At 48.2% G+C, this 26,259-nt stretch overlaps 1 protein-coding gene across 1 annotated transcript in view; it reads left to right on the top strand.

Annotated features, from left to right (window-relative positions):
* The window catches only part of LOC142566157 (soma ferritin-like), a 131,326-nt gene extending 108,944 nt beyond the window's left edge, over positions 1-22,382 (top strand). Inside the window, exon 5 of the mRNA XM_075676996.1 lies at positions 22,217-22,382. Coding sequence (XP_075533111.1) covers positions 22,217-22,354 — 138 coding nt within the window. The 3' untranslated portion in view covers positions 22,355-22,382. The remainder of the gene's footprint in view (positions 1-22,216) is intronic.
* The last annotated feature ends 3,877 nt before the right edge of the window (positions 22,383-26,259 follow it).

Below are 26,259 nucleotides of genomic sequence, written 5' to 3'. Positions count from 1 at the left end.
TGTTTTCTGGTAAGTTTTCTAGCCTGTAACAATTCAGCGCTTCGTGGCAGAGATGAGTTATTGATTTGCAATCTTTTTCTTTGACTTTGTGCGTGTGCAGGCAGGCGTGGGGGCGTCTGTGTGAAAACTTCGGTAGTGGATTTTCTGTTGTCTGTTACAGTTCTGTCTGTTTGCATTGTCGTTGATGTCGTTTTTGGAGTAGTGTGTGTCTTGTGGCTCGTTTTGTTATTATTTATTCATGTTTCAGTTGCCCCCCCCTTTTTTCCCTGTTTGATTATATATATTTTTGAAACACACTCACCCAGACGCCAGGATACCCTTTTCGGCGCCTCAACCACACAAGGTATTGCCACTTCTGTATACCGCCGTAACGACACCTACGTTGAGCTACTGGGGCTAACGTCCCTTGAAAGACCATGTCACTGCCTTCCAGTTACCCCATGCATTGCACCCCGGACTCCTTGTCGCCATTATAACTCCTTCAAAATTACTCGACGCATGGCTGCTACGTCACTAAGGCGAACTGATGTATTTTTGGGTCTTTTTTGTTACTCGCGCACTGACAACCTGACTGGCTCTTCTAATGCCACAAAAACATGCCGCCAACGACACCCCTGAATGCTCCCTAACCTCTCGCTTTCCCAACACCCTCCCATGCCCTTCTTTTTCTTTTCTTTCTTCCTTCGCTTGGTGTCTTCTTTTTTTCACCATGAATCTTGAACAAAACGATGAAAGTACGAGCATAGCCCTACAAAACTTCGAACGTCTGCGGCTGTCTTCGGAACCGGAAACTCTCGGACAGCGCAAGTTTTGTTTGGATCAGGCTGTACACCGGAAGCGTCAACGAGATAGCCCAGAACAGTAATTTGTCGGTGGCCAAAACGACATTTGGACGAGTAGTATACATAAATACATCAAGTATAGTTAAACGCTCAAGGCATGTGTCGAACGTCGGTGAGAAGACGATGACGTCGTCGAGGTAGCAGAGGCATGTGGACCATTTGAAAGCTTAGAGCAAGGAGTCCATCATATGCTCAAAGGTGGCAGGGGCGCTGCATAATCCAAACGCCAATACTTTAAATTGGTATAGGCCATCAGGTGTGATGAACGTGGTTTTTTCTCTGTCCATATCGTCAACAGCAATGTGCTAGTATCCCGAACGAAGATCAATAGACTAATAGCTGGAACCGTGGAGGCAGTCAAGGGCATAGTCTATACGTGGGAGCGGGTAGAAGTCCTTCTTAGTAATGTTGTTCAGATGACGGTAGTCTACACAGAAGCGTCACGTACCGCCCTTCTTCTTAACCAACACCACAGGTGACGCCCAGGGATTCGAAGAAGCCTGGGCGTCACCTGTGGCGTCTGTAATGATGTTTTTATCTAGCATTTTCTTCACTTCATTTTGAATTACTCGGCATTCCGACGCAGAAGCTCGATAGGCACAGCATCGCCGGTAAGAATCCGATGCTTCACCGTGAGCGTCTGGCCTAAGGGGCGATTGTCGAAGTTGAAAATATATTGGTAGGACGATAATACTTGGCAAAGGTCTTCAGCCTGCGCAGAGGACAGGTCCGTCGCAACCATTTTCTTTATCTTGGGATCGGCGCCCGAGGCTGGCGCGAGGGGCATGCTAAGCTCGCGAGAACTATCGGTCGATAACGCTGCCACGTATTGGTCGCCGAGACAATCAATGGTGACAAGGCAAATACCTTGCGGCAGAATTTGCCTTGCCAATCCAAAGTTACAGACAGGCATACGAGTGTGGTTCGCAGTAATAGTAAGTATACTGTGAGATACGGTAACGTCATACTGTATCAGAATGTTGGACAGAGGAGTGACGAGCTACTCGCCATCAGGAACTGGTGGGAAAGACAACAGTTCAATGTACGCTATTGACTTTTGCGGCAGGCGAAGAAAGCCGGTGGGGCGTAAGCGGCCGTGGTGTGTGTCAGAAGGTTCTGCGAGCATTGGCAACTCAAGGCGAAGGGTTGCGGAAGAGCAGTCAATAAGAGCAGAATACGCGGAGAGAAAATCGAGGCCGAGAATGAGGTCGGGGGGGGCAATGAACAATTAAGGTGAAGAGGAAAGGAATGTGGCGGCCGGCGATGCTGACACGTGCCGTACACATGCCGATGATAGGCACAGTACCGGCATCCGCAACGCGGACGACGCGTGCAGGCGCTGGGGCAAGGAGCTTGTTCAGTCGTCGTCGGAAGGCAGCACTCATAATAGAAAGATGTGCACCTGTATCGATGAGTGCCGTGACAGTATAGCCATCAACGTCAACGTCAAGAAGGTTTCGGTTCGTGTGTAACGTGAGCAGAGGATTTGAGGGCAGGGTGGACAACGCAGCTTCACCTCCAGAAGCTGCAGTGCGTAGTTTTTCGGCTGGATCCAGGATTCAATAGGCGGTGAAGAGAAGCGACGAGGTTGGGGCAAACGAGACTGATGGCGTCGAGGTGAGGGTGAGCGGCTGTTGCGAAGGTTCGGAGCAGGAGCATCAGTGGCAGTGGGTTCATGGCGGGTGGTATAGGGAACAGAAGGTCCAAAGGCGCGGGAATAAGAGGCGGCATACGTCCGAGGAGGTGGTGGCTATCGGTTGCGGCAGTGACGAGCGACGTGGCCGATGCGACAGCAGTGGAAGCAGATCGGCCTGTCATCAGGGGTACGCCATTCGGTCGGGTTGCTACGAAATGTGGCAGAAAAGAACTGCCGGGGAAGAGGAGGGCAGCTAGAGAACTGGGGAACGCTGGGTTGAGACGTGGAACACACGGAGTTCAGACCCATGTTCTCAAATTCATGTCGGACGACGGCCTGAATCCTCGCAATGGTGGTTGCTGGCGGATCAGGAGGCGTCGTGGAGAAAGCTGGCGAACAGGCGGCCTCGAATATAAATAAATGACCCTCAATATAATATAGTATAAATGACCCTCACATGTCGATGTAGCAGCAGTGTTGGGTAGCCGCGTAATGTGGTGTGAGATACGGCGGCTCTTAGCTTGTTCAAGGCGACGGCATTCTTTTATGATGGCGTGGATAGTCGAGACGTTGCAGAAAACAATCAAATTGAAAGCGTCGTCGGTGATGCCTTTTAGCACATGTGCCACTTTATCTGCTTCGGAGATATTATCGTCAGCTTTACGGCATAGAGCCAAGACGTCGACGATATAGGAAACGTACTGCTCTGTAGATGACTGAACACGAGACGCAAGAGCCTATCTCGCGGCAACCTTGCACCCAATGGGGCCGCCGAGCAGTTCCCGTAGCTTTTCTTTGAAACTGTCCCAACTGGTTATCTCGTCGTCATGCGTTTGGCGGCACACGCGTGGGGTGCCGCCGAGATAAAAGATGACATTGGCGAGTATAATCGTTGGGTCGATCCCACCTGTTATTAGCACTGACGTGTTCATAGAGCTTGATCCAGTCGTCAACATCCTGTCCCTCCAGGCCAGAGAACACACCTGGGTCGCGATGTGGGGCAACCGTGACGATTGGAGCAGTCGTACAAGCCGAAGCCGTTTCAGAGGTGCCCTCGTCACCGGAAGGCATGGTGACAAGCTCGATGTGCCGACCACTTCGGAGTTCCGTGGTGAGGACGGGGATTGCTAACCTCTACCACAATGTTACGTGTGGAAAGACACAGACAAAAGAGGCTATTTACAGACTATTTACACTGGAGCCAGAAAGCCACGCCGACACTCGCTCGCGCCAAGGGCACCGACCAACTTCATCGATGTTCTCGTGGCGGCTCGTCTCTTGAGCATCGCTCGATGATATTGTAATAATGTAAACATGTACGTCCACCGACTAGCCCCCTTCATTGCTTTACTAAATGCAGTATCGCTGCGTTGTATCGTAAGGTTTAGGGTAGCTGCGTCTGGTGCCAGATGCACCGAGCCACACTCTGGGCCCTCCGTCCCAGAAGAACAAGCACGACTCCAATCGTCTGCGATTACATCTCTCTCTATCCTCCTCCTTGACATCACAAGTCTTTTTATTGCCACTATGACGTCATGTATGACGTAACCACGAAACCGATACTAGAAACAAAAACAACTACACAACAACAGCACAACATAAACCTTCCCTTAAAGGAAAAAAAGAAACAAGGAAAGAAACTTGCACACTTCATAAAGACAGTCTAAGAGGTCACAAAGTCACTCAGCCATGCTGGAGGTCGGCGGATTCTAGTTCTGCGTTCCGACTGTGCTGTAGCACTTCTGGATGTCGATGGGGACTCTAGTTGGTGCTCCTCTCCTCTTTCCTCGTTTTCTGCTTGATCTGCTCGTTCTGTGGTATCGAGAAGGCCAGGGTGCTCAGCTGGCATAGTTTGAGCCTCGGGAACAACAGGAAAACTGGCATACCAGTCACCAGCCTTGACATAAAAATTGTAACAGCGCAAACACATGCAGCCACAAAGTACCAAGGATGAGACACAAGCGCTGACTGTCAACTAAATTTTATTGACGGAATACGGATACCTTATATAAGGGGAAAGGCAGAAGTGAAGGGGGGAGGGAGTGATACAATCGGGGAAAATGACATTGCGCATCGATGAACGAACGTGCCAGCAGAAAACGGAATCAGGCGCAGGAAAACAAGAAAACTAGAAAAAGCTAGAAAATAAAATAAAAAGGTAGAAAAAAGTGATGGATACTAAGATACAATCAATGAGTAAACGGTCGCTTCCAAAAACTGAAGCTCTGCAGCAAAAAGCGATACAGAGGGGGTGCTTACGCACTTGCTGCCATATTTCTGTATGTGAAACGCTTCCAAACTGACCCGCGCCGTCGCGTCTGCACATAAGCCTTTCCACACTTCAAGGGAATGGCGTATACCACTCCTGTGGAACACTTGATGGATGGCTTCTCATGTTTTAGCTGACAACCTCTTTCTTTCGAGTTGCAGATGCGTGGGTATAACTGTGCCAGCTTGTTGGGTGCCGAAAAAACAACGGACACCCCATGCCTGTTGGCTACCTTCTTGAGACTGTGTGAAGTCTTGTGCAGGTACGGCACAACCAAAGGCCTGTCGGTCTTCCGACGGTCATCTTTTCTTCGTGTTCCTAGTTTTAGCTTCTGAAGGAGGGTCCCAGACGCCGCAATGAAGACCGAATAGGGGAACCCCGCCGGCCAAAGTCGGCTGGCCTGATTCTCAAAACTTTTCTGCATTAGGTGCGGGCAGGACTTCTGAAGAGACGATTCCAAACAGCGCGACGCTATAGCTGTGTGTGTTTGCGCTGTGTGTGTTTGCGCTAATGTGTTTGCGCTGTTACAATTTTTATGTCAAGTATGCACCAACTCACCCAGAAAGAAGTTTTAATGCAGTCGCCAGCCACAGGAGCAGCTGTTGTCAACGGTGAGCCTCCTTGACGACCCGTGTACAGCACCTTAGACAGCCTCTCGGCATTCCATGTATTGTTGTCTCCCAGGGTGAAAGCACTACTTCCCTTTTTACCCACTATCTTCAGGGGTTCGCTGTAGGAGAAATCGCCTTTCCTCGAAACATGAGGATCTTTCAACCTCACGAAGTCACCCGTACGGAACGTTGGCACTTTCGCCCCTCTTTTTCGACCTGTGTACTCCTTGCTGCTCATTTGTTTGTCTCTCACCCTCTTCCGTAATTTCTGGTGCCGACTTGTAAAAGAAACCTGGGCCTCAGGATAAGCCCACTATGTCCAACATGGTGCGTGGAGCGCGTCCATGCAAGAGTGCAGCTGGTGGAATGCCCGTTGTTGCATGTGGTGTACTGCGATAAACAGCCAGGTACTCCATTACTGCTGTCTCAATAGGCCGATGTTCGAAAACTGCAAGCTGCACGTAGTCTTTCAAGACCCTGTTGAAACGTTCCACCTGTCCGTTACTTTGAGGATGATAAATCGATGAGCAGGAGCGCTTAATTCCGCGCTTTCGGAGAAAATCCTCGAACAGGGTGGACTTCAGTTGCGGTCCATGATCTGTTAATATCTCATCTGGGTACCCCTCTCTGCTGAACACTGCTGTCAAGAATCCGATTACAGCATTAGTTGTCACACTTCAGACAAATGATACCTTGGGCCACTTGGAATAAAGGTCAATTAACGTTACTGCAAACTTGCAGCTCTCCTTAGCTCTTGTAAAAGGACCGACAATGTCCAGCGCTAGTTCCTGCCAAGCACACTCAGGTCGCGGAATGGGTTCCAGTGGTGCTACTGCGGGCTTCGCTGACTTCTCTGCCACTTGACAGACGAGACGAGATTGCCTGCTCTACTTGTTTGTCGAGTCCTGTCCACCATTACTTCGCGCGAAGCCTCTGCTTTGTGGGCACAATTCCTTGGTGACCTTCATGCGCCGACTCCACGAGCGTTGATGTCAATGCAGCTGGTATTACCAGGCGCTCATCCCGCAATAGAAGGCTGTCCATAACTGCCAACTCATCCTGCACGTAGAAAAAGGGTCGAAACTCAGGCTGAAGACTGCATTTAAAGTCATCACCTGTTGTAACAGCAAGTCAGATTGAACAGCTTCCTGAAGTTGTGCCTTGGTGATGCAGGTGAAAACAAGCGACACAACTTCTTCCTCTTGTTCTTGTACGTTTGACAGAGTAAATCGGGATAGAGTATCCGCCACCTTGTTATCACTTCCACGGTGGTATAGTACATAAAAATTGTTGTACAGTAGACGTGCCAACCATCTTGCAATTCGGGTAGACTGGCGGCTTGTGCCCCGGGATGAGAGAAGAGTAACGAGAGCTTAATGGTCAGTTCGTAGCTAAAACGTCCTTCCCCAATGAAAGACATGCCAGTGTTCACACGCCCATACGCACGCGAGTGCCTCCTTTTCTCCCAGCGAGTACTTGCGCTCCACTTGCGACAGCGTTCGAGACGCGAATGCAGCGGTGTGGAGTTGTAGCCTCTGTTGTAGCACTGCTCCAAGACCGTGGTCGGAAGCATCTGTAGTCACTACCGGAAGTAGTGAGGGGCTAACATGTGCACGGCGTTGCCTGCTGCGAGTAGTTGCTTCACCGCACGGAAGCTTTGAGCAGCCCTGTCATCCCAGGATAAAGAAGCTCCTTGAAGAAGTAGCTCGTGAAGAGGCTCTACGACGTCAGCAAAGTGAGGAACGAACTTAGCATGATAGCTTGCAAGTCCAAGGAACGAACGTAGCTCTGTGGTGTTCGTGGGCGCTGGGGCATGAACAATAGCTTCAACCTTGGCTTTCAGGGCTGACAAGCCGTTGTGGCTGACGACATGTCCCAAGAATGTCAGTTCTTGCACATTGAACAAGCCCTTTTCGTTAAGCCGCAGGCCAGCCGCTGCGATGCACTGAAGAATATCATGAAGGTTTGCAGAGTGCTCAGCCGCAGATTTACCGTAGACGATGATATCGTCTATGTAGCAAAGTACGCCCCTGCAGCTTCTCAGGATTGAAGTCATCATCTTCTGAAAAGCGTCTGGTGCAGAGGCGAGGCCGAAACACACTCGACGGAAACGAAAAAGACCGTCGTGCGTAATGAATGTCGTCAGATCGCGGCTTTCAGGCGTTAGTTCCATTTCATGGTAGGCTGATGGCAAGTCAATTCTTGAAAAGTGTGTTGCCCCTGCTAGCTGATGTAGTAGGTCGTCACTATGTGGAAGAGGAAATCCGTCAACGATGATAGCTTTGTTGGCTTCACGAAGGTCCACACAAAGCCGAATGCTGCCGTTCTTCTTTCGGCCAACTACCACCGGAGAAATCCATTCAGAAGCATCCACTTTCTCCATTATACCTGCTTGCTCAAGCCGCTGTACTGCCGCAGAAACTTGTTCCCGAAGGGCCAGAGGAAGTCGACGTTGCTTAGCGGCCACTGGAGTCGCATCTAGCTTGCAGTTGATGTGATGAGCAAAGCCTTTTACTAGTCCTGTCTCATCTGAGAACAAGTGGCTGAATTTCTTGCGAAATTCCAGAGGTAGAAGGTCGGAAGCAGCACTTTTCATGTGCAGGTATTTCAACTCAGCTCCATGTATATGCCAGGCTGCTGATGGCGTCCAATCTAAGTACTGCGGTCCCTTGCTGTACGACATACAAGAGAACAGGGACAGTCGTTGCTTGTAAGCAACGGTAGCGGGAAAACAGCCTTTCACCGTGATCTTCCTGTTAGAGTAGTCCAATAAAGCAACAGGAGGCGGTAGCAACGCCTTCATACTTTGAAAATGCTTCATGTAAAGGTCCTCCATTATTATGGATACTGACGACCCTGTATCTACTAAAACGTTCACAGGAACGCCTTCAACTTGCAGTTCGATGGAAATGCTGAGGCGCGAACCGCCGGTCGAGACATGCAGCAGCGTTACGCCTTGCTCGGCATCCGCTTGCACTCAGGCTCTCTTTATATTCCGAATTGCGGCACATAACCTGAAAGTGGTCTACTTTTCCGCATCCAGAGCATTTCTTATGTTTAGCCTTGCAATAAGGCGAATTTGCCAAATGTCGAGTAGACCCGCAGCGGTAGCAACGACGCTGATTCGGATTCATTGCAGACGCCCGCTGCGTCTGTTGACATTTCTGTGGCGAGGGCAGGAACTCTTTACGGCGACCGTCACGCGACGCCGAAACGCCTGAATGTCGTACGTACTTCACCTCCTCCGCTGCGCCGAACTCTCCAAGACTCTTCCAAGTTGCTTCGTAATGCTCTGCTATTGTAACTGCCCTGTCCAAGGTCAGCGTTGCGCAATCGAAAAGGAAACGCTCACGAAGCCTGGCCGATGCGATACCAGAAATGAGTTGGTCGCGGACAGCTATGTCAGAGGATCCCTCGAACTCACAGTTCTTTGCTAGTTCGCGTAAATTAGCAATGTAGATATCCGTAGCCTCACCCGGAATTTGTATCCTCTGTTTGAAGCGGTGCCGTTCGACAAGCACATTCGTCGTGGTTGAGAACAGACGGTCACAGATGCACAGCGCGTCTTGAAATGCATCTTCCGACGCTGTAACTTGACTTGTAAAAGTAGTATGCTGATGTGGGACTGGCACCGTGGGAGTAGTAGCAGACAGTGCAGTAGCAGCGTTCGTCGACGCGTTGCGGAATTTACGTTGCCCCTCGACGCCAAGCGAATACAGAAGTATGGCTCTCCGCCGAGACGCAGCAAACTCGGTGGCACCCGACGCTTCCAAGTAGGTAGAAAATAGTTCCTTCCACTGCTTCCATGGTATGGGTGGCTGACCGGGGTTTCCAGAAATACAGGCGGAGGCGTAAGTCCCGCGAAACTCCTCGTAAGGCCTAGCTCGTCGCCAATATGTTGTATCGTAAGGTGCAGGGTAGCTGGGCCAGGTGGCCAGGCGCACCGAGCAACACTCGGGGCCCTCCGTCCCAAAAGAACAACCACGACTCCAATCGCCTGCGATCACATCTCTCTCTGTCCTACTCCTTGACAGCACCAGTCTTTTTATTGCCACTATGACGTCATGTATGACGTAACAACGAAACCGAAACTAGAAACAAAGCCAACTGCACAGCAACAACACATCAAGGTGTTAAGCAAGTTTTATATGTTAGGCCCAATATTTCACAACAATAGCCCATGTGGGTATGAAACAAAGAAAAGTATATGCAACGAAGCAAACCACGAGGAAGATATTGCTGGGCACGGGCCAGTGTGTAACAGCTAAAAGTGAGTTTTCTACCGACAACGCCAATTTGTTCTCTCCAGTGCAAGTGACTGTTTAAAGTAACCCCTAAATATTTAAATGTATCAACGTGATCTAGAGTACGATTCGCTAGAGTCAAAGTGAACGCACTGGAGTCTAGTATTTTCCTCTTGGAGTAAAATATGATCTACTTAGTTTTATCGGCATTTAGGGCTAGTCTATCTTCTGAAAACCATTTACCTACTTTTAGAAGTTCGCCAGATATAGTGTCTTGTAGTGACGAGAGTGAGTCGCCTGACTATACTAAGGAAGTGTCGTCAGCATACATCAAAACTTTTGACAGGCTAAGTGCGTCCGGTAAATCATTTATGTATAATGAAAACAAAATAGGGCCTAAAACCAAGCCTTGTGGTACGCCGCATATGATATCGGTGAAAGCGGAATGAAGTTTGTTAATTACCACTTGTCGCCTTCGTGCCTTCAAGTAGGTGTGGATGAATGGAAGCGCGTTTCCAACAATACCATAGGATTCCAGTTTTTCTCGCAGTATGGAGTGACAGATTGTATCGAACGCCTTTCTTATGTCAAGAAAAATTGACACAGCAATGCTATTCTTGTTAAGAGCAGAGTTAAAGGATTGCGTAAGTGTTAAAACTGCGGTTGATGTAGATCTACCTGCAACAAAGCTATGCTGCTGCGGTCAGATAACGCTATTGCTTACAATGAATGCATTTAACTGTAATACAATGAGCTTTTCAAATAGTGTGTTAACTACACTAAGAATTGACATTGGTCTATAACTACTCGGATGGTTCGGATCACCAGTTTTGCACACAAGCATAACCTTTGACACTTTCAGTATATTTGGGTAAACATTACTACTTATCGTATGGTTAAACACGTGACAAAGGGGCACGCATAAGACATCAACAATGTTTTTCAATATCTTAATATGAATACCGTCAAGTCCGGATGCTTTATTAGCCGATAATTTGCCTACGATACTTTTTATTTCCTCAAGAGTTATTTCACGAAACGAAAAATCACTGCCGTCGTCTGAATCCTCGTTGTGGGAATTGCAAGAACAGACTGTTTATATATATTGTCACCGATTTCTGGGAAATAATCATTGAAGTCATCAGCAATCTGATGGGCCAGATTTCGGGAGGAGCATATTGTTTATCCTGTAATCCTACTACATCTCTTACTATTTTCCATATTTGCCTTTCATTGACATTTAGTCGTTTTAGCAAGTTCGTATTCGCAACTCCAGCAATTCATGCGACACCTAGCGGCAGTAGGGAGAAACGCCATACGGAGGTCCAGTCGCCGTGTGTGCCGTAGAGGCTGCTGTCGCGGACGGAAGAATGGAGCTGCTAGCAAAGAAAAAGCGAACGGCCAAGCAGTTATGCTGTGTTACTCGGTGCATGCCAGCGAGATGGAAGGACAGCGATATTTCCGTTCACGCATTTCCCTCCGAGTCGAAATGCTGAAGCCGCAGAACCAGGTGGATCGCTAACATCCGCATCGGCAAGGCTGTGACGCTGACAGTGACTGTTTGCTCACGGAATTTTGCACGGGATAATTTCTCCTTACCAGGTGAGACACTATTGTGAGCTTGTTAACTCGAACCTAATGCATGACCATTGTGCGTGGCCATTATATATGTCGCTGTGTCACCTTATGTAAACACGTTTCACATTGCGAGCACTGGCGATTGGGCTATGCATTATTTGCTGCATATGTTAGCCGCAACGCGAAATTCGAGCACAGGTTCGAGACCTGTCACAGCATTTTCTCCGAGGAACGTCTCCTCTGCACTCGTTAACCACATTGGCCGTAATTAGAGCTCATGTTCGACGCTTCACAGCGGTTTCTGCGAGGAACGTCACCTCTGCGCTCGTTGGCTACACCCGGCTGTAACTCGGGAGGCTTTTGATGCCCAGCACGTCTCGCGCAAACTTATACGGGCGTCGGAGATTCAAATGTTTACGAATGATGTACTAGCAAGTTCGGGAAGTATTGAGTGCAAACGTGCCACGTATGTGGCATGCTAAAGCGGAATAAATATCATGCGTGGCGCGGAAGAACTTGCAGCACAGGCGCACTGCACACGGGCACTTCCCAGCGCGACTGATTACGAATTTGCCACTTGCACTTGAGAATCTCCGACGCGCTCAAGAGTGGCCATATGACACTGGTATTTCGCACCGACGGCGAGCCTATCATGTTCATTGCAGAAGTTTGCCACTTACGCGACAGCCACATGTCAATTTTACACGCGTTTGCTAGTTGCGAGGAAAATCGCATCCCAGACGTTCAGGAGGACGGGTGTGACGCAGCGACCTTCGTTGCGGCAGAACTGGTTGCGAAGGTGTACACCTTGCCACTAGCGCACTTGGCGAGTCGGGTGTGCGAGATTCTAGAGAGGTCGGAACCTGTTCTTCATCGTAATACTCTTCTTCTGCAGTGTCCTCAAAAGGTTCGCTCGTTGCCAAGAGGTGCTGCCAATTATAGTGCAAGGTGTTACGCATATCATACTGACCGCAAATAAAGACGGGGACAGGCGGAAGAGAACACAAACAAAACGGGCGGTTGGTTGCCCGGCTGATGAGTGTTATTGTTTGCTGCCTTCTGCGCATGTTCTATTTGTCTATATATGCCCACGGGCTGCCGCGAAAAATACGGTCCGTGTTGTTCATGGGACCCACCGTGGTTGCTCAGTGGCTACGGTGTTGGGCTGCTGAGCACGAGGTGGCGGGATCGAATCCCGCGGCCGCCTTTCTATGGGGGTGAAATGCGAAAACACCCCTGTACTTAGATTTAGGTGCACGTTGAAGAACCGCAGGTGGTCAAAATTTCCGGAGTCCTCCACTACAGCGTGTCTCATAATCGTAAAGTGGCTTTTGCACGTAAAACCCCATAATTTAATTTTTTTGTTCATATGTTTATGTTTTTGTTTATGTCCCCGTCTTTATTTGCAGTCAATATGATATGCAGTAAACACCAACTAGGCCAAACTGACGTTCATCTGAAGGTGTTACGGTCTGCGCTTCCACATAGAAGGAACGTGGTCCGACTGATCCAAGCACCTTGGTTTTTCGTGCGCAGACGTCTTCCTTGCAGCAGCTCCCCTGGTGACCAGCCATCCTCCAGTGGTCTTGTTCTGTAATTCAGGACGCCAAGCCCAAAGTTTTAATTCGCCTCCTTTGTCTTTTTTTTTTTAGAATGCACTTTATTATCTGTACACCGCCGCCATACTGAAACAAATCAACACCAACACGGTACCAGGCTTGTGTGGGTGTTGGGCGCAAGATGAGTGGTTCTGACTGCTGCTTATACGCATAAGTCTGGCATACTGGACACTTGTGGATTAGCATTTCAATGTCAGCATTTAGGTTTGGCCAGTATACTAACTGTCTTACTCGGGCTTTGCATTTTCCAATGCCCAGATGCCCTGCATAAATGCGTTTTAATATTTCCAAGCGCATGCTACTTGGCACTAAAAGCTTCGTTCCTTTCAAAAGGATTCCTTTGACTACAGAGAGCTCAGGAGCAACAGGCTTTAGCGGACCTTCCACAGCACAGCCCTGCACGAGCTGTTGTAGTACCTGGTTGAAATATGTCACGCTCGGTCGCACTTGCAAACCGCGAAGCGGTTCTTTCACTTACGAGTGCCGATACTACGGTGACTCCGTGAACTTCGACATCACAGGTGGGCGAGGCTCTGTCATCTTGAGGAGCAGGTGCCCGGGAAAGCATGTGTGCCACGACCATCTGCTTTCCGGGAACAAAAGACAAGGTGTAATTATATTTCAACAACCGCAGAAAGAAACATTGTACTGATGGCGGCACATCAGCAATGGCTTTTTTTTGTATGTCGATTAATGGGGGATGGTCGCTCTCAAGAATGAACGGGTGACCGTATACAAAGTTATAAAACCTTTCACATCCAAAACCCAACGCCAGAGATTCCTTTTCGATTTGCGAATAGCGTTGCTCCGATTCGCTCAGAGCTCTCGAAGCGTAAGCCACAGGCCTCCAGCTACTTCCGTGGCGTTGCATCAGCGCCGAGCCGACAGCGTACTTCGACGCGGCTGATGTTATCTTTGTTTCTCTGCCGGGCTCGAAAATTGCTAGAAGTGGCGATTTACTGAGCTCTTTGCATATAGCCTGCCACTCCCTCTCATGATTGGGCGTCCAGTCAAACACAACATCGTTTTTTAGCAACGAACGCAAAATGAAAGTGCGCTGGGATAGCGATGGTACGTATATGCCAGAGTAGTTGACAACGCTTAAGAGCCTCTGTACCGCTAGCTGGTTCTGTGGTGCCGGCATTTTTAGCAGAGCTTCGACCTAAGTAGGGTCAGGACGTATGCCCCTGTTGCTGACAATGTCACCAAGAAATAAAACTTCCTCAACGCCGAACACGCATTTTGAGGCATTAAATGTCAGCCCCGCTTTTGCTGCTGCTCGTAGTGCGTTTCTCAGCCTGTTATCATGTTTTTCTCTGGTGGCGCCCGAAAGGAGCACATCATCCACATATACCCGCACACCCGGCAGGCCGTCGAATATCTCATTGAGCGCCTTCTGAAACACTTAGCTTGCCGATGAAATGCCAAAAGGCAGTCGAAGAAACCGATAAAGGGAGTTGCAAACGTGCACATTTTGGAAGACTGCTCGTTCAGAGGGATCTGATGAAATACGACGAGAAAATATTTTCGCGACTGACAGCTCCATGTCTTGACGGGGGGGCATCTGGCTCCCTCTTAAGGCATTCACTAATGTTTCTCAGGTGCATGCATACCCGCAACTTGTCTTTTTTAAGCACGATAACCAGTGGGCTTACCCAATCTGTCGGGAGTTTTTGAATGATGCCCCCCGCTTCGCTGTAGTTCCACGTGGTTCTCAAAGCGCCAAAGGCACTCGTCTGGCTGACGGGCACAGCGTCCTCGCGAAGGGTGATTCTGTGTTCGCGCTTTGCACGGCCCTTAAAGAGCTGCGGAAATCCCTCGACGACCGCTGAGTTGCTGCTCGTTGTTACAGCATCAACATTCCGCTTGATAAGCCCCAAGTCCTCGGAGGCGTTTAGACCCAGGAGGGCGCTGTGCTCTTTCTTAACAACAACGAAACAGTCACCGTATATCTTACGGTCACCAATCGTAACGTGCGTCGAAAATGTGCCGAGCTATTTGATGACGCTGCAGCTATAGGACCGTAGAACTGCGTAACCTGTCTTCAGCGAACCGGCTTTAAATTTTCGAAAAAGCGACAGAGGTATACGGTTTGCTTGAGACCCTGTGTAGATCTTCAAGTCCTTGCCTTCAATATTTGCCGTCATAATCCAGTCCCGGTCACTGCTAATATTTCCGATGGCGACTTCTAACACATTGAAATCGTCGTTTTGGTCCTGCGTGTTCGTCTCGTGCTGTACCTCACGGACGGTTTCCCTTGACTCGTAGCATGAGGCAAAATGGTTATGCCCCTTCCACATGTAGCATGCTTTCGCGTAGGCTGGAGAGCGTTGTGCTGCATGTGTTCGGCTGCAGCGGGAACATTTAAAGACCTGCCGCGGTCCTTGCGCAGCGCTTCGGCTCGACGATGCTGCAAGCACGTAAAGTTCCCCGTCTGTCTTCCGCCACAGCGTGGTCTGGCATGCTGACGTTTCCGCCGCCTTGCATAGTGCAAGAGTTTTACCCAGGGTAAGCAACTTGTCCGTTAGCATCTTCTCTCGGAGTTTCGGCGAGGTAGTACCAAATACAATTTGGTCCTGCACCATATCGTCCATCATCGTTCCGAAGTTGCAGAACTGTGATTGTCTCTTCAGCCCGCAAAAGAACTGTTCGATAGGTTCAGCTTCTTTCTGGAGTTTAGAGCGGAAGACATAACACTCGTGAGTTATGTTTTGTTGCTCGACGTAGTATTCCTCAAATTCATCGATGACAGTCGCATAGTCTTGTTTGTCCTCGCCTTCGCTGAACGTGAAGTTGTAAACTTCGAGGGCCTCGTCACCATCCACGCTGAAGAAATGTGCTGCCTTTGACCTCGGTTTTTCAGAGCATTTCGTGGCTGCCAGAAAGAAATCAAACTTTTGCCTGAACAGATTCCACATCCTTCCTCCGCTGGTCGCGAGGCCCAGAGGTTCCGTTGGCTCGACGTACTCCATGTTCTTGGTCTTCTGTTGCAGGCATATAGGGCTTCAGTATTCCACTTTTGACACCATTTATCGACCGGGTCCCTGTCGAAGAAACCAACAGCACGCGTGTCAAGACAACAGTAAACCCTTACGTTTATTGCGCTGGGCATTTTATATCAGAGCGAGGAAAATGGGGTAACGGATATAAAGGGCAAGGAAAGGCACGTGTAGTTACAGCACGCAAAGATAGCTTGTGGTCGTTGAACTGATACGATACAGCCACAAATATTAGCTGCAATTAACGAAAAGGACCTTATGTGGACCAAAGCAAAACGGCCTCCTAACTGTCCTGAGCTGCTGCTGAAAATCGATTGAATTCCATGATTCGGTTGACAAACTAAAATCACATGCGCGGCAAATTCACTGAAGCTCCTTCAGCCGCGAAAAAGACCTGGAATCTCGCAAATGAATAACGACGCGTAGCTAAACGTGGCGGTCATCAGCTTAAACATGTTTCATTTTTTTCTGTAGGTGCGGCAAGTGTTTCAAATGAATTTAATAGATTATTTTCCCGCGTCTCTGGTACTGCCAAACCGCACCCTGATTTCTGCACTCTCAGAAACAGCTTATGCAAATCTGCGCCTTCTCTTTCAGCATGTGATCTCTGTTCAATTATTTTTAACTTAAAATCTAATAAATCCCCTGGCGTTGATTGGATTTCTGTGGGCGAGTTGCGCTGAAATTCTGGTGCTGTTAAGTGTGGGCTATTAATATTACTGAAACTAGTAGTTATATCCCTACAGCAATCAAAAAGGCCATAGATATTCCATTGTTCAAGGGAGGTGCACGAAATAAGTACGAAATTTACCGGCAAATCTCTCTTCTACTGTGTGCCTCCCAAATATAAGAAAAACATCTGCTGCAAGTCATGTCTAGGTATCCTCGATGCCAATAACATTACTTCAAGTACGCTGTATACCAGGTAAAGCCACAGAGGCTCTCTTGAAGCATATTACAGACCTTCAGCTTTCGAAGCTAACCAAGTTGTATGCGCTTTCTTTCGTGATGCTAGCAAAGCTTTCGACAGTGTATGCCCCGAAGTCTTTTATTAACTAAACTATCATTCGTTGGATTTCGTGGGCCTTTTTTAAAAACTGCTCATTAGCTTTCTAGACGATGCAACGAAGTTTGTCTCCAAAGGACAGTACCGGAGTAATATAACCTTGATTAAAGCCGAAGTACTTCAGGGATGTGGTGCAGCGGTGGCGTAGAGGTAGAACACCCGCCTCGCGTGCAAGAGGTCCGTGGTTCGAATCACGGTGCCGGCAATTTTCCACCGGATTTAAAAAAAAAACCCGCGTGTTGATGAAATTGCACAAACAGGCCTGGAGTGTGGCCTGATCCCGGTGACCAGAACCGGGAACGCACTCCCTCACCAGAGCAGGATTGGCCACCCTGGTGCAGTACTTGGCCACAACCTCCTATGAACACAACAATCAAACCCCGGCCCTCAGTCCCCAGCAGCTGCGAAGGAACTGACCACGGCGGCGGTCAGACCTGCGACGCAGCAGAGGGTGCTAAGAATCACTGGCTCCGGACAGGCCGCCATTGGAATATGAACCTGGCAACGTTTAACGCTAGAACGTTATCTAGTGAGGCGAGTCTAGCAGTGCTATTGGAGGAATTAGAGGGCAGTAAATGGGATATAATAGGGCTCAGTGAAGTTAGGAGGCCAAAAGAAGCATATACAGTGCTAAATAGCGGGCACGTCCTGTGCTACCGGGGCTTAGCGGAGAGAAGAGAACTAGGAGTCGGATTCCTGGTTAATAAGAATATAGCTGGTAACATACAAGAATTCTATAGCATTAACGAGAGGGTGGCAGGTCTTGTTGTGAAACTTAATAAGAGGTACAAAATGAAGATTGTACAGGTCTACGCCCTTACATCCAGTCATGATGACCAGGAAGTCGAAAGCTTCTATGAAGACGTGGAATCGGCGATGGGCAGAGTGAAAACTAAATACACTATACTAATGGGCGACTTTAATGCCAAGGTAGGCAAGAAGCAGGCTGGAGACAAGGCAGTGGGTGAATATGGCATAGGCACTAGGAATAGCAGGGGAGAGTTATTAGTAGAGTTTGCGGAACAGAATAATATGAGGATAATGAATACCTTCTTCCGCTAGCGTGATAGCCGAAAGTGGACGTGGAGGAGCCCGAACGGCGAGACTAGAAATGAAATAGACCTCATACTCTGCGCTAACCCTGGCATCATACAAGATGTGGACGTGCTCGGCAAGGTGCGCTGCAGTGACCACAGGATGGTAAGAACTCGAATTAGCCTAGACCTGAGGAGGGAACGGAAGAAACTGGTACATAAGAAGCCGATCAATGAGTTAGCGGTAAGAGGGAAAATAGAGGAATTCCGGATCAAGCTACAGAACAGGTATTCAGCTTTAACTCAGGAAGAGGACCTTAGTGTTGAAGCAATAAACGACAATCTTGTGGGCATCATTAAGGAGTGTGCAATGGAAGTCGGTGGTAACTCCGTTAGGCAGGATACCAGCAAACTATCGCAGGAGACGAAAGATCTGATCAAGAAACGCCAATGTATGAAAGCATCTAACCCTACAGCTAGAATAGAACTTGCAGAACTTTCGAAGTTAATCAACAAGCGTAAGACAGCTGACATAAGGAAGTATAATATGGATAGAATTGAACATGCTCTCAGGAACGGAGGAAGCCTAAAAACAGTGAAGAAGAAACTAGGAATTGGCAAGAATCAGATGTATGCGTTAAGAGACAAAGCCGGCAATATCATTACTAATATGGATGAGATAGTTCAAGTGGCTGAGGAGTTCTATAGAGATTTATACAGTACCAGTGGCATCCACGACGATAATGGAAGAGAAAATAGTCTAGAGGAATTCGAAATCCCGAAGGTAACGCCGGAAGAAGTAAAGAAAGCCTTAGGAGATATGCAAAGGGGGAAGGCAGCTGGGGAGGATCAGGTAACAGCAGATTTGTTGAAGGATGGTGGACAGATTGTTCTAGAGAAACTGGCCACCCTGTATACGCAATGCCTCATGACCTCGAGCGTACCGGAATCTTGGAAGAACGCTAACATAATCCTAATCCATAAGAAAGGGGACGCCAAAGACTTGAAAAATTATAGACCGATCAGCTTACTGTCCGTTGCCTACAAAGTATTTACTAAGGTAATTGCAAATAGAATCAGGAACACCTTAGACTTCTGTCAACCAAAGGACCAGGCAGGATTCCGTAAAGGCTACTCAACAATAGACCATATTCACACTATCAATCAAGTGATAGAGAAATGTGCAGAATATAACCAACCCTTATATATAGCTTTCATTAATTACGAGAAAGCGTTTGATTCAGTCGAAACCTCAGCAGTCATGGAGGCATTACGTAATCAGGGTGTAGATGAGCCATATGTAAATATACTGGAAGATATCTATAGCGGCTCCACAGCCACCGTAGTCCTCCATAAGGCAAGCAACAAAATCCCAATAAAGATAGGCGTCAGGCAGGGAGATACGATATCTCCAATGCTATTCACAGCGTGTTTACAGGAGGTATTCAGAGACCTGGATTGGGAAGAATTGGGGATAAAAGTTAATGGAGAATACCTTAGTAACTTGCGATTCGCTGATGATATTGCCTTGCTTAGTAACTCAGGGGACCAATTGCAATGCATGCTCACTGACCTCGAGAGGCAAAGCAGAAGAGTGGGTCTAAAAATTAATCTGCAGAAAACTAAAGTAATGCTTAACAGTCTCGGGAGAGAACAGCAATTTACAATAGGCAGCGAGGCAGTGGAAGTCGTAAGGGAATACATCTACTTAGGGCAGGTAGTGACGGCGGATCCGGATCATGAGACGGAAATAATCAGAAGAATAAGAATGGGCTGGGGTGCGTTTGGCAGGCATTCCCAAATCATGAACAGCAGGTTGCCATTATCCCTCAAGAGAAAAGTATATAATAGCTGTGTCTTACCAGTACTCACCTACGGGGCAGAAACCTGGAGGCTTACTAAAAGGGTTCTACTCAAATTGAGGACGACACAACGAGCTATGGAAAGAAGAATGATAGGTGTAACGTTAAGGGATAAGAAAAGAGCAGATTGGGTGAGGGAACAAACGCGAGTTAATGACATCTTAGTTGAAATCAAGAAAAAGAAATGGGCATGGGCAGGACATGTAATGAGGAGGGAAGATAACCGATGGTCATTAAGGGTTACGGACTGGATCCCAAGGGAAGGGAAGCGTAGCAGGGGGCGGCAGAAAGTTAGGTGGGCGGATGAGATTAAGAAGTTTGCAGGGACGGCATGGCCACAATTAGTACATGACCGGGGTTGTTGGAGAAGTATGGGAGAGGCCTTTGCCCTGCAGTGGGCTTAACCAGGCTGATGATGATGATGATGATGACTTCAGGGATCCACTTTGTTTTAATCTATATGGCAATGACCTCGCTCTGCTATTCGTACCTATGTAATTCAGGACGCAGACAACACCATCATTTTGTCTCATCATTCCCTTTTTTCACATGCCTTTTGCAAGATGGAGCGATTAGCGTTATGAATTCGTTCGATAAAAATATGATTAAAGTGAATGGCTCCAAAACATAGCTTATTTGTTTCCACAAAAAAAGTGCCTCGACGAAAGTTAGCTTCCACCGATGTCGCATCCTTCACTTTTTCTCCTTGTACCTGTACGCACGTCCCATTTGTTTCATCGGTTAAATACCTCGGTGTGTTACTTCACAGTGACTTCGCCTCGAATTGTCACGTGGCTTACGTATGCTGAAGGCTGTGCGCAGTTTCAGGTACATTCTGCAACATCAGACATTATAGGTCATTATTCGTTCGTAAAATGATTCTACATAAGCAGTGGGTTATAGTATACTTCGTTATGGAACTATATTTTTCCCTCGCGAAACGAGGGAAAAATAGAAAAAACTCTATCCTTCGACCTATTCTGAAAATTATTAGCTATTACTTAGGACTGGCGTCCGTCACTGACCTTTTCAAAGGTGCTCGAATTTTAACGCCCTTCTCATAGAAACGACTTTCCTGGGGCATTTCTGGTCGCACAAGTATAAAGCCTGCGCGTTGCCTCCGACCTAAAGATCTTTTTTTTCCCTATAACTGCGCCAACAAACGATCACAGAGAGGGCAAACAAGGGCTGCCTTGTTTGCTCTCTCTGTGATCGTTTGTTCGTGCAGATAAAGAATGTTAGCTAATATGCACCAAATCGCCCAACAACGAGTTGTTCTAGACCTTAAGACCGTTTTCGGGTGATTCGCTGCTCTAGCAGACGCCGTCAGGGCTCTCGTAATTACTTCATACGCTCCTGCCTCGACCAACGACCACCAAGTGCCTTTCGCCCGAAAACAAAATATAAAGTAAAGCAATTTCTTCGTTGCACTATTCTCTAGTTATTCTAGCCCTCGCCCTTTTATTTTCAGGTTGATTCCAATCATACGTAACTGTCTGGTATCAGAGCCTTAAAAGGATGACATATTGTTATGGTCACTTCATTTTACAGGTGCCGACACGCAAGAATAGGCCGTGAACAGAGCAATTTCTGATTTGGTTTTATTTAAGTATGCTGACCCTGCTGTTATCATATGTACATTCAACCGCAAAAGTTTACGGGACGTAGGATCTGCTAAGAAGCTGAATTCTCGCGAAGCGTGGTCACACAGCCTCGAATTAAATGTTCCAGCATGTAGTAGCCTTCGCCACCTGCACAGTGATTCATGAAATACGAAGTGGCATGCCTTTACAGTGCAGGAATTCACATTTGAAAGGGAAACCGCATCCCGCAAACTTTTGCTGTTGACTGTACATTCTTATGCAGTCTTTGTTTTTTATGTTTAAACTGGTTGGTGAGCATGTAAAAATCGAGAATTTTTTAGTATTATATAAAAAAATATGGGAATTTACGTGGCAAAACCACTTTCTGATTATGAGGCACGCCTTAGTGGAGGACTCCGGAAATTCGGTCCATCTGGGGTTCTTTGACGTGCACCTAAACTTCAGTACACAGGTATTTTCGTATTTCGCCCCCATGGAAACGCGGCCGCCGTGTAGTATTATATAACTACATCATCCCTATTTGGTTGTTCTGCATTATAAGTCCTACCTCACACTACATTTGAGCGTAAGTTACGCGGTTTGTTTTTCTTTTATTTCTCTCCTCATTGCTGTCTGGGCTTTCATTGGCATATTCCTGGTAACGTTGTTCCTGCATATGCTGTGGTGTCCGCGACATTGCAGTTTGTTAACGCTGCCTGTCGGCTGTGCCCGTCAAGCCCAACGCCGCTTTGGCAGGCCTTTCATGTACTGGTGGAACCCTTATGTTGATAACGTATTACTATTACCGGCTCGCACAAGTGGCGGAGGGCCTGAAAATACTTCTTAAGCACGGATCGCACGGCCTCCTCGCAGATGGCGGACTTCCTGGAGCAGGAGTTTCTGGCCGAACAGGTGCGTTCCATCGACCAGCTGCAGCGGCTCATCACGCAGCTGCAGAACATGGACACCGGCCTGGGCGAGTTCCTGCTGGACCAGCAACTGCGCGCCTAATGAGTAATAAAGCACCCTGCTGTTTGTAGGACTCGCATTTCTCTCGCTGCGAACACACGTGTCGTCGTCGCACCCGCTACCAGTTTTGCCGTGCTTCGTTAACTCGCCTATTGGATGCCAGTGCGTTCAAGGCAAACTGCAACTAAATTTGACAGTGCGTGAAAGGCCTAGTCTCAGATAGCGTAGACGCACCACCGTGTAAAATTTGACTTTTCTAGTACGAGCGCAAGCGCCATGGAAAGCTCGCAAATACAGTCGTTGTCTGTAGCAAAATTCAAAGGAAGGAAAAGGAAGTAATTCCGGCCATTACCCTTGCCGGAAGTGACACATGACCTCCTTGGCATCACCGCCCAGATAAAATGCTGGGGCGTACGTCATAGCGAAAACCACCAAGTCACCTGCTTAGGTGCTGCTTAAAGTCTACTAACAAGAAAACTATGAAATTAACGCCCATGCAGCATTGCCAAGATTGTTTTAGGGGTATGTACTACTGATTTATAACGCATTTTTGTTGCAATTTATTTTTTGTAGTTGACCTTCACGGGCTAGACAGAGTAGTTAGGAGTGTTCGAATATTAAAATTTCCTAATCCATTGTGAATATTCGAGAAGAACAACTCATAAATAAAAACAAAGGTTACGCCACTAAGCAGACGAGCACCAAGTGAAACACAAAGGAAATGTAGGGGGCCAACTTCCAACTGTTTATTCACCAGAAACCACGCTAGTTTATACATGAAACTTAAGCTCAAAGTAATCTCAGTAGAGCTAAATTAACAGGGGTTGTGACTGAATGATAACTGAACAGGGCGGACCTCTAAATGCTTTCTCATTTCTAAAGAAACTGGTTAGCATGCAATTCGCTTAGTAAAAAAGTTGCAGTTTCGCCCAAAAGGCGAAGCGTCGACTGTGTTAGTAAATTATTACACAGCTATAGGAAGTAAGGATAGTAGTTTTATCGGCCGTATACAAAGGGGAACATTCGCTTAGTATCTCAATTAAGAAGCATGCTGTCAGCGCGCACAAGCAAACATGAACACATCACACTCGACGGACAGTCGCTGCCACAACGATGACGTGAGCAAGAGCGGCAGCAGCAGCGAGCGAAGTCGTGATCGCTTCAACGTAAGAGAGCACAGCGCGCACAAAGGTCGTTCAGATCCCTTGCAAGACTACGCCCCTGTTGGCGGAGCCGAAGCCGCGCTTGGCTGCGCGCGAGATTGAGCCGCGATCGTCAGCAGTGATGTTCCTTAGAGAAAATTTGGACGAAAGGGAAGGAGGGAATGTTTGCGATATTGCAGGGAATTTTAAGATTGGTCAAGTAAATATTAGAATGATGCCTTTGAGCGAGGAATCACTTTGACAAACCACAAGGCACCCTTTCCGTGCACGGGCCAAACATAGAGCCGGTCGGCTTCATGTTTTAATATCCTTTGTTGTCGAAAAGCTGCTGTGCTGTTTCGGTACAAAACACCAACTGCAATTTGTTACATCAATATTCGATAAGTTAACCTACTCAATATCGCTCAAAAGCAGCTAGCCACCAGTGTTAGCTGATGATATAGAACTCTGTCTACACAGAAGGTATGTTGGGAACCGACATCAGAAAGTGCCACATTAGTGATTAAGTCCTTGTATCGTTGCTCGGCCGACATGTTGAATAAACTATAATGTTGTTTTTAAAGACACACACACGCATATGAATAGATGAATTCTGGTGTTTCAACTGCCAAAATCACGATTCGGTTATGAGGCACGCCGAAGTGGGAGACTCCGGATTAAGTTTGACCACCGGGAGATCTTTGACTCCCTGCTTTGAATGCGCGGGACACGGGCGCTATTGCCATATCACCCCACCGAAATGCGGCCGCCGCGGCCGGGATTCGACGTCGCGCTTAGCAGCGCACCATCACAGACGCTGGGCAATTACGCTGGCCCCGTAGGAATAACTCCAATATAGAAAATAGTACGACACACTGTCGCGAAGAGAGCATGCCGCGGGCGCCTTTCTTTTTCACTTCCCGTGAATTTTGTGGATTCGTCGATTCGGGGGAAGCCTTTGTGCGGAAATGACCGCGACGGTGCCTCCTAGAGCGCCGTTGTGGGATGGGAAGAGGACTTCGCACCCCGAGGTGCCCCCTATTTACATGTACTCGTCAACCCAACATCATTCGGTACATTGACTCGGGCTGACTGGGCGGGGGGCATTGGTTCGGGCCAACGGTCATACACGGACAAGGGGGCTGCTGTGGTGCAGCACAACTGAGTTACTGCACACACAAACAGCCATGTCGGTCTTACAGGACATGAGCCTGACTGACCCTCAAACATCCTTGACACACAAGAGGTCAAGGCATACAACCATGGAGACCACCAAAACCATCCGCTGAGTAGCGCGACCACACGAGGGTGCGCCACGGCCGGTTCCGGCTTTGGGTTACGCTGAGCCAAACAAAACCCCGTGGATCGACTGGCATACACGGCCGAGTCGAGCGACCTTAGGAGAACTTTCCCCCTGAATAATCAGAAATCACGGCAGGACGAGCCCGCACTTAGAGAAACTCGTTGTCGCCCAAGTGGTGCCATTCCCGGATGAGATCGAACCAGACCTCCTTCCGTGCATTCACAAGCACTTCGTGAAGGCGCCTGTCCCCCGAAAACCACCTCACAGCGTGCCAACCAAACTTGGTGTGAGCACTCGACAAGAAGAAGCACGAACTGGTTGATCGCCTGTTTAGGCAAAGAGTGCAAAAATCGAACAGTCTGATATGGAACACCTGGGAGCTTATAAAGACTAGCAATTCTTTGGAGAAGACCTGCAGGAAGCAAACACTGCGTAACGATATGAACTAAGTCCTCACGACCGCCACAAAAGTGGCACACTCCACGAGCTGTGACTGCTGTGACGGACCTGTAACTCAACTGCAGGCACCCTCGCACCAGGTGCTACATAAATGTAGCTCGCCTAGCGTCGAGAAAACGGGCCTTAATGAGCTTCCAGCTTGGCCTGTCGGTGGACAGATCGTACCTTTGGCAATGCGGGGGGAGGCCTGTGGTGGGGATATTGACCAGTTCTTGGATTGGAGTTGAAACTACGTCGGTGCCGGGGTGAACCTTGCGGAGGCATACCAGAGAGTTGGCAGCCGCCGAATAAATGGTGGACGGGGAACCTGAGCGAGGCACAAAGTGGGAGAATGTACTCTGCGAAAACAAGCGGAGTCGTGTGCTAAGAAAAGAGGAAGTAAAGCTTCGAGTCAGGAGCATATTCTAGTTAAGAGCAACCTGGGTCCACCTGACGTGTAGTGCAGGAGTCACGATGCCCAAGTCGGGAATTCCAAGTCCTGCCTTATCCTTGGGCAACTTAAGCACCTGCCCAGCTACACAACCAGTTCTCCCTTTCCAGGGGAAGCGAAGGAGGAGCCTCTCCAAGATAAGTTTCATTCGGGCTGGAACAGCAGGCACACACGCCACATAGTGTAAGGAAGAAAAACAGAAGTCAGCGAAGAATTATCGCTCGAGCAGTCAATAGGGATGACAACACGCTGAATTCCTGAATCCTGCTTTCAAGCTTGTCCTTAGCCTGCTGCCAGTTTGGTTGGTTCGAATTGGAAACCTAGAATGCACAACCGTGTTTTCACGGGGAGACCATGCACGGGCTGCGGGCTGGACAGAGTGGAGTTCAAGTGCATGTCTGCACTTTTTGACTTGTTCAACCTTGCACTACTCGCCTCGCAGTAGCTGTCCATGACATCCAAAACGGCGCAAGCTGATGCCTCGTCTGGGACGACAATGGACAAGTCATCCGCATAGGCAAAGAGTGCAACCGGAGGGGAACCTGATGGAAGTAGGAACCTGCCAATTCTGCTGTCACAGGACATCCTCTACAGAAGCGGTTCAAAAGTGAGT

This window comes from Dermacentor variabilis, unplaced genomic scaffold (assembly GCF_050947875.1).
Source record: "Dermacentor variabilis isolate Ectoservices unplaced genomic scaffold, ASM5094787v1 scaffold_12, whole genome shotgun sequence".
Taxonomy (NCBI): Eukaryota; Metazoa; Arthropoda; class Arachnida; order Ixodida; family Ixodidae; genus Dermacentor; species Dermacentor variabilis.
This window is presented reverse-complemented; position numbering and strand designations above follow the sequence as displayed.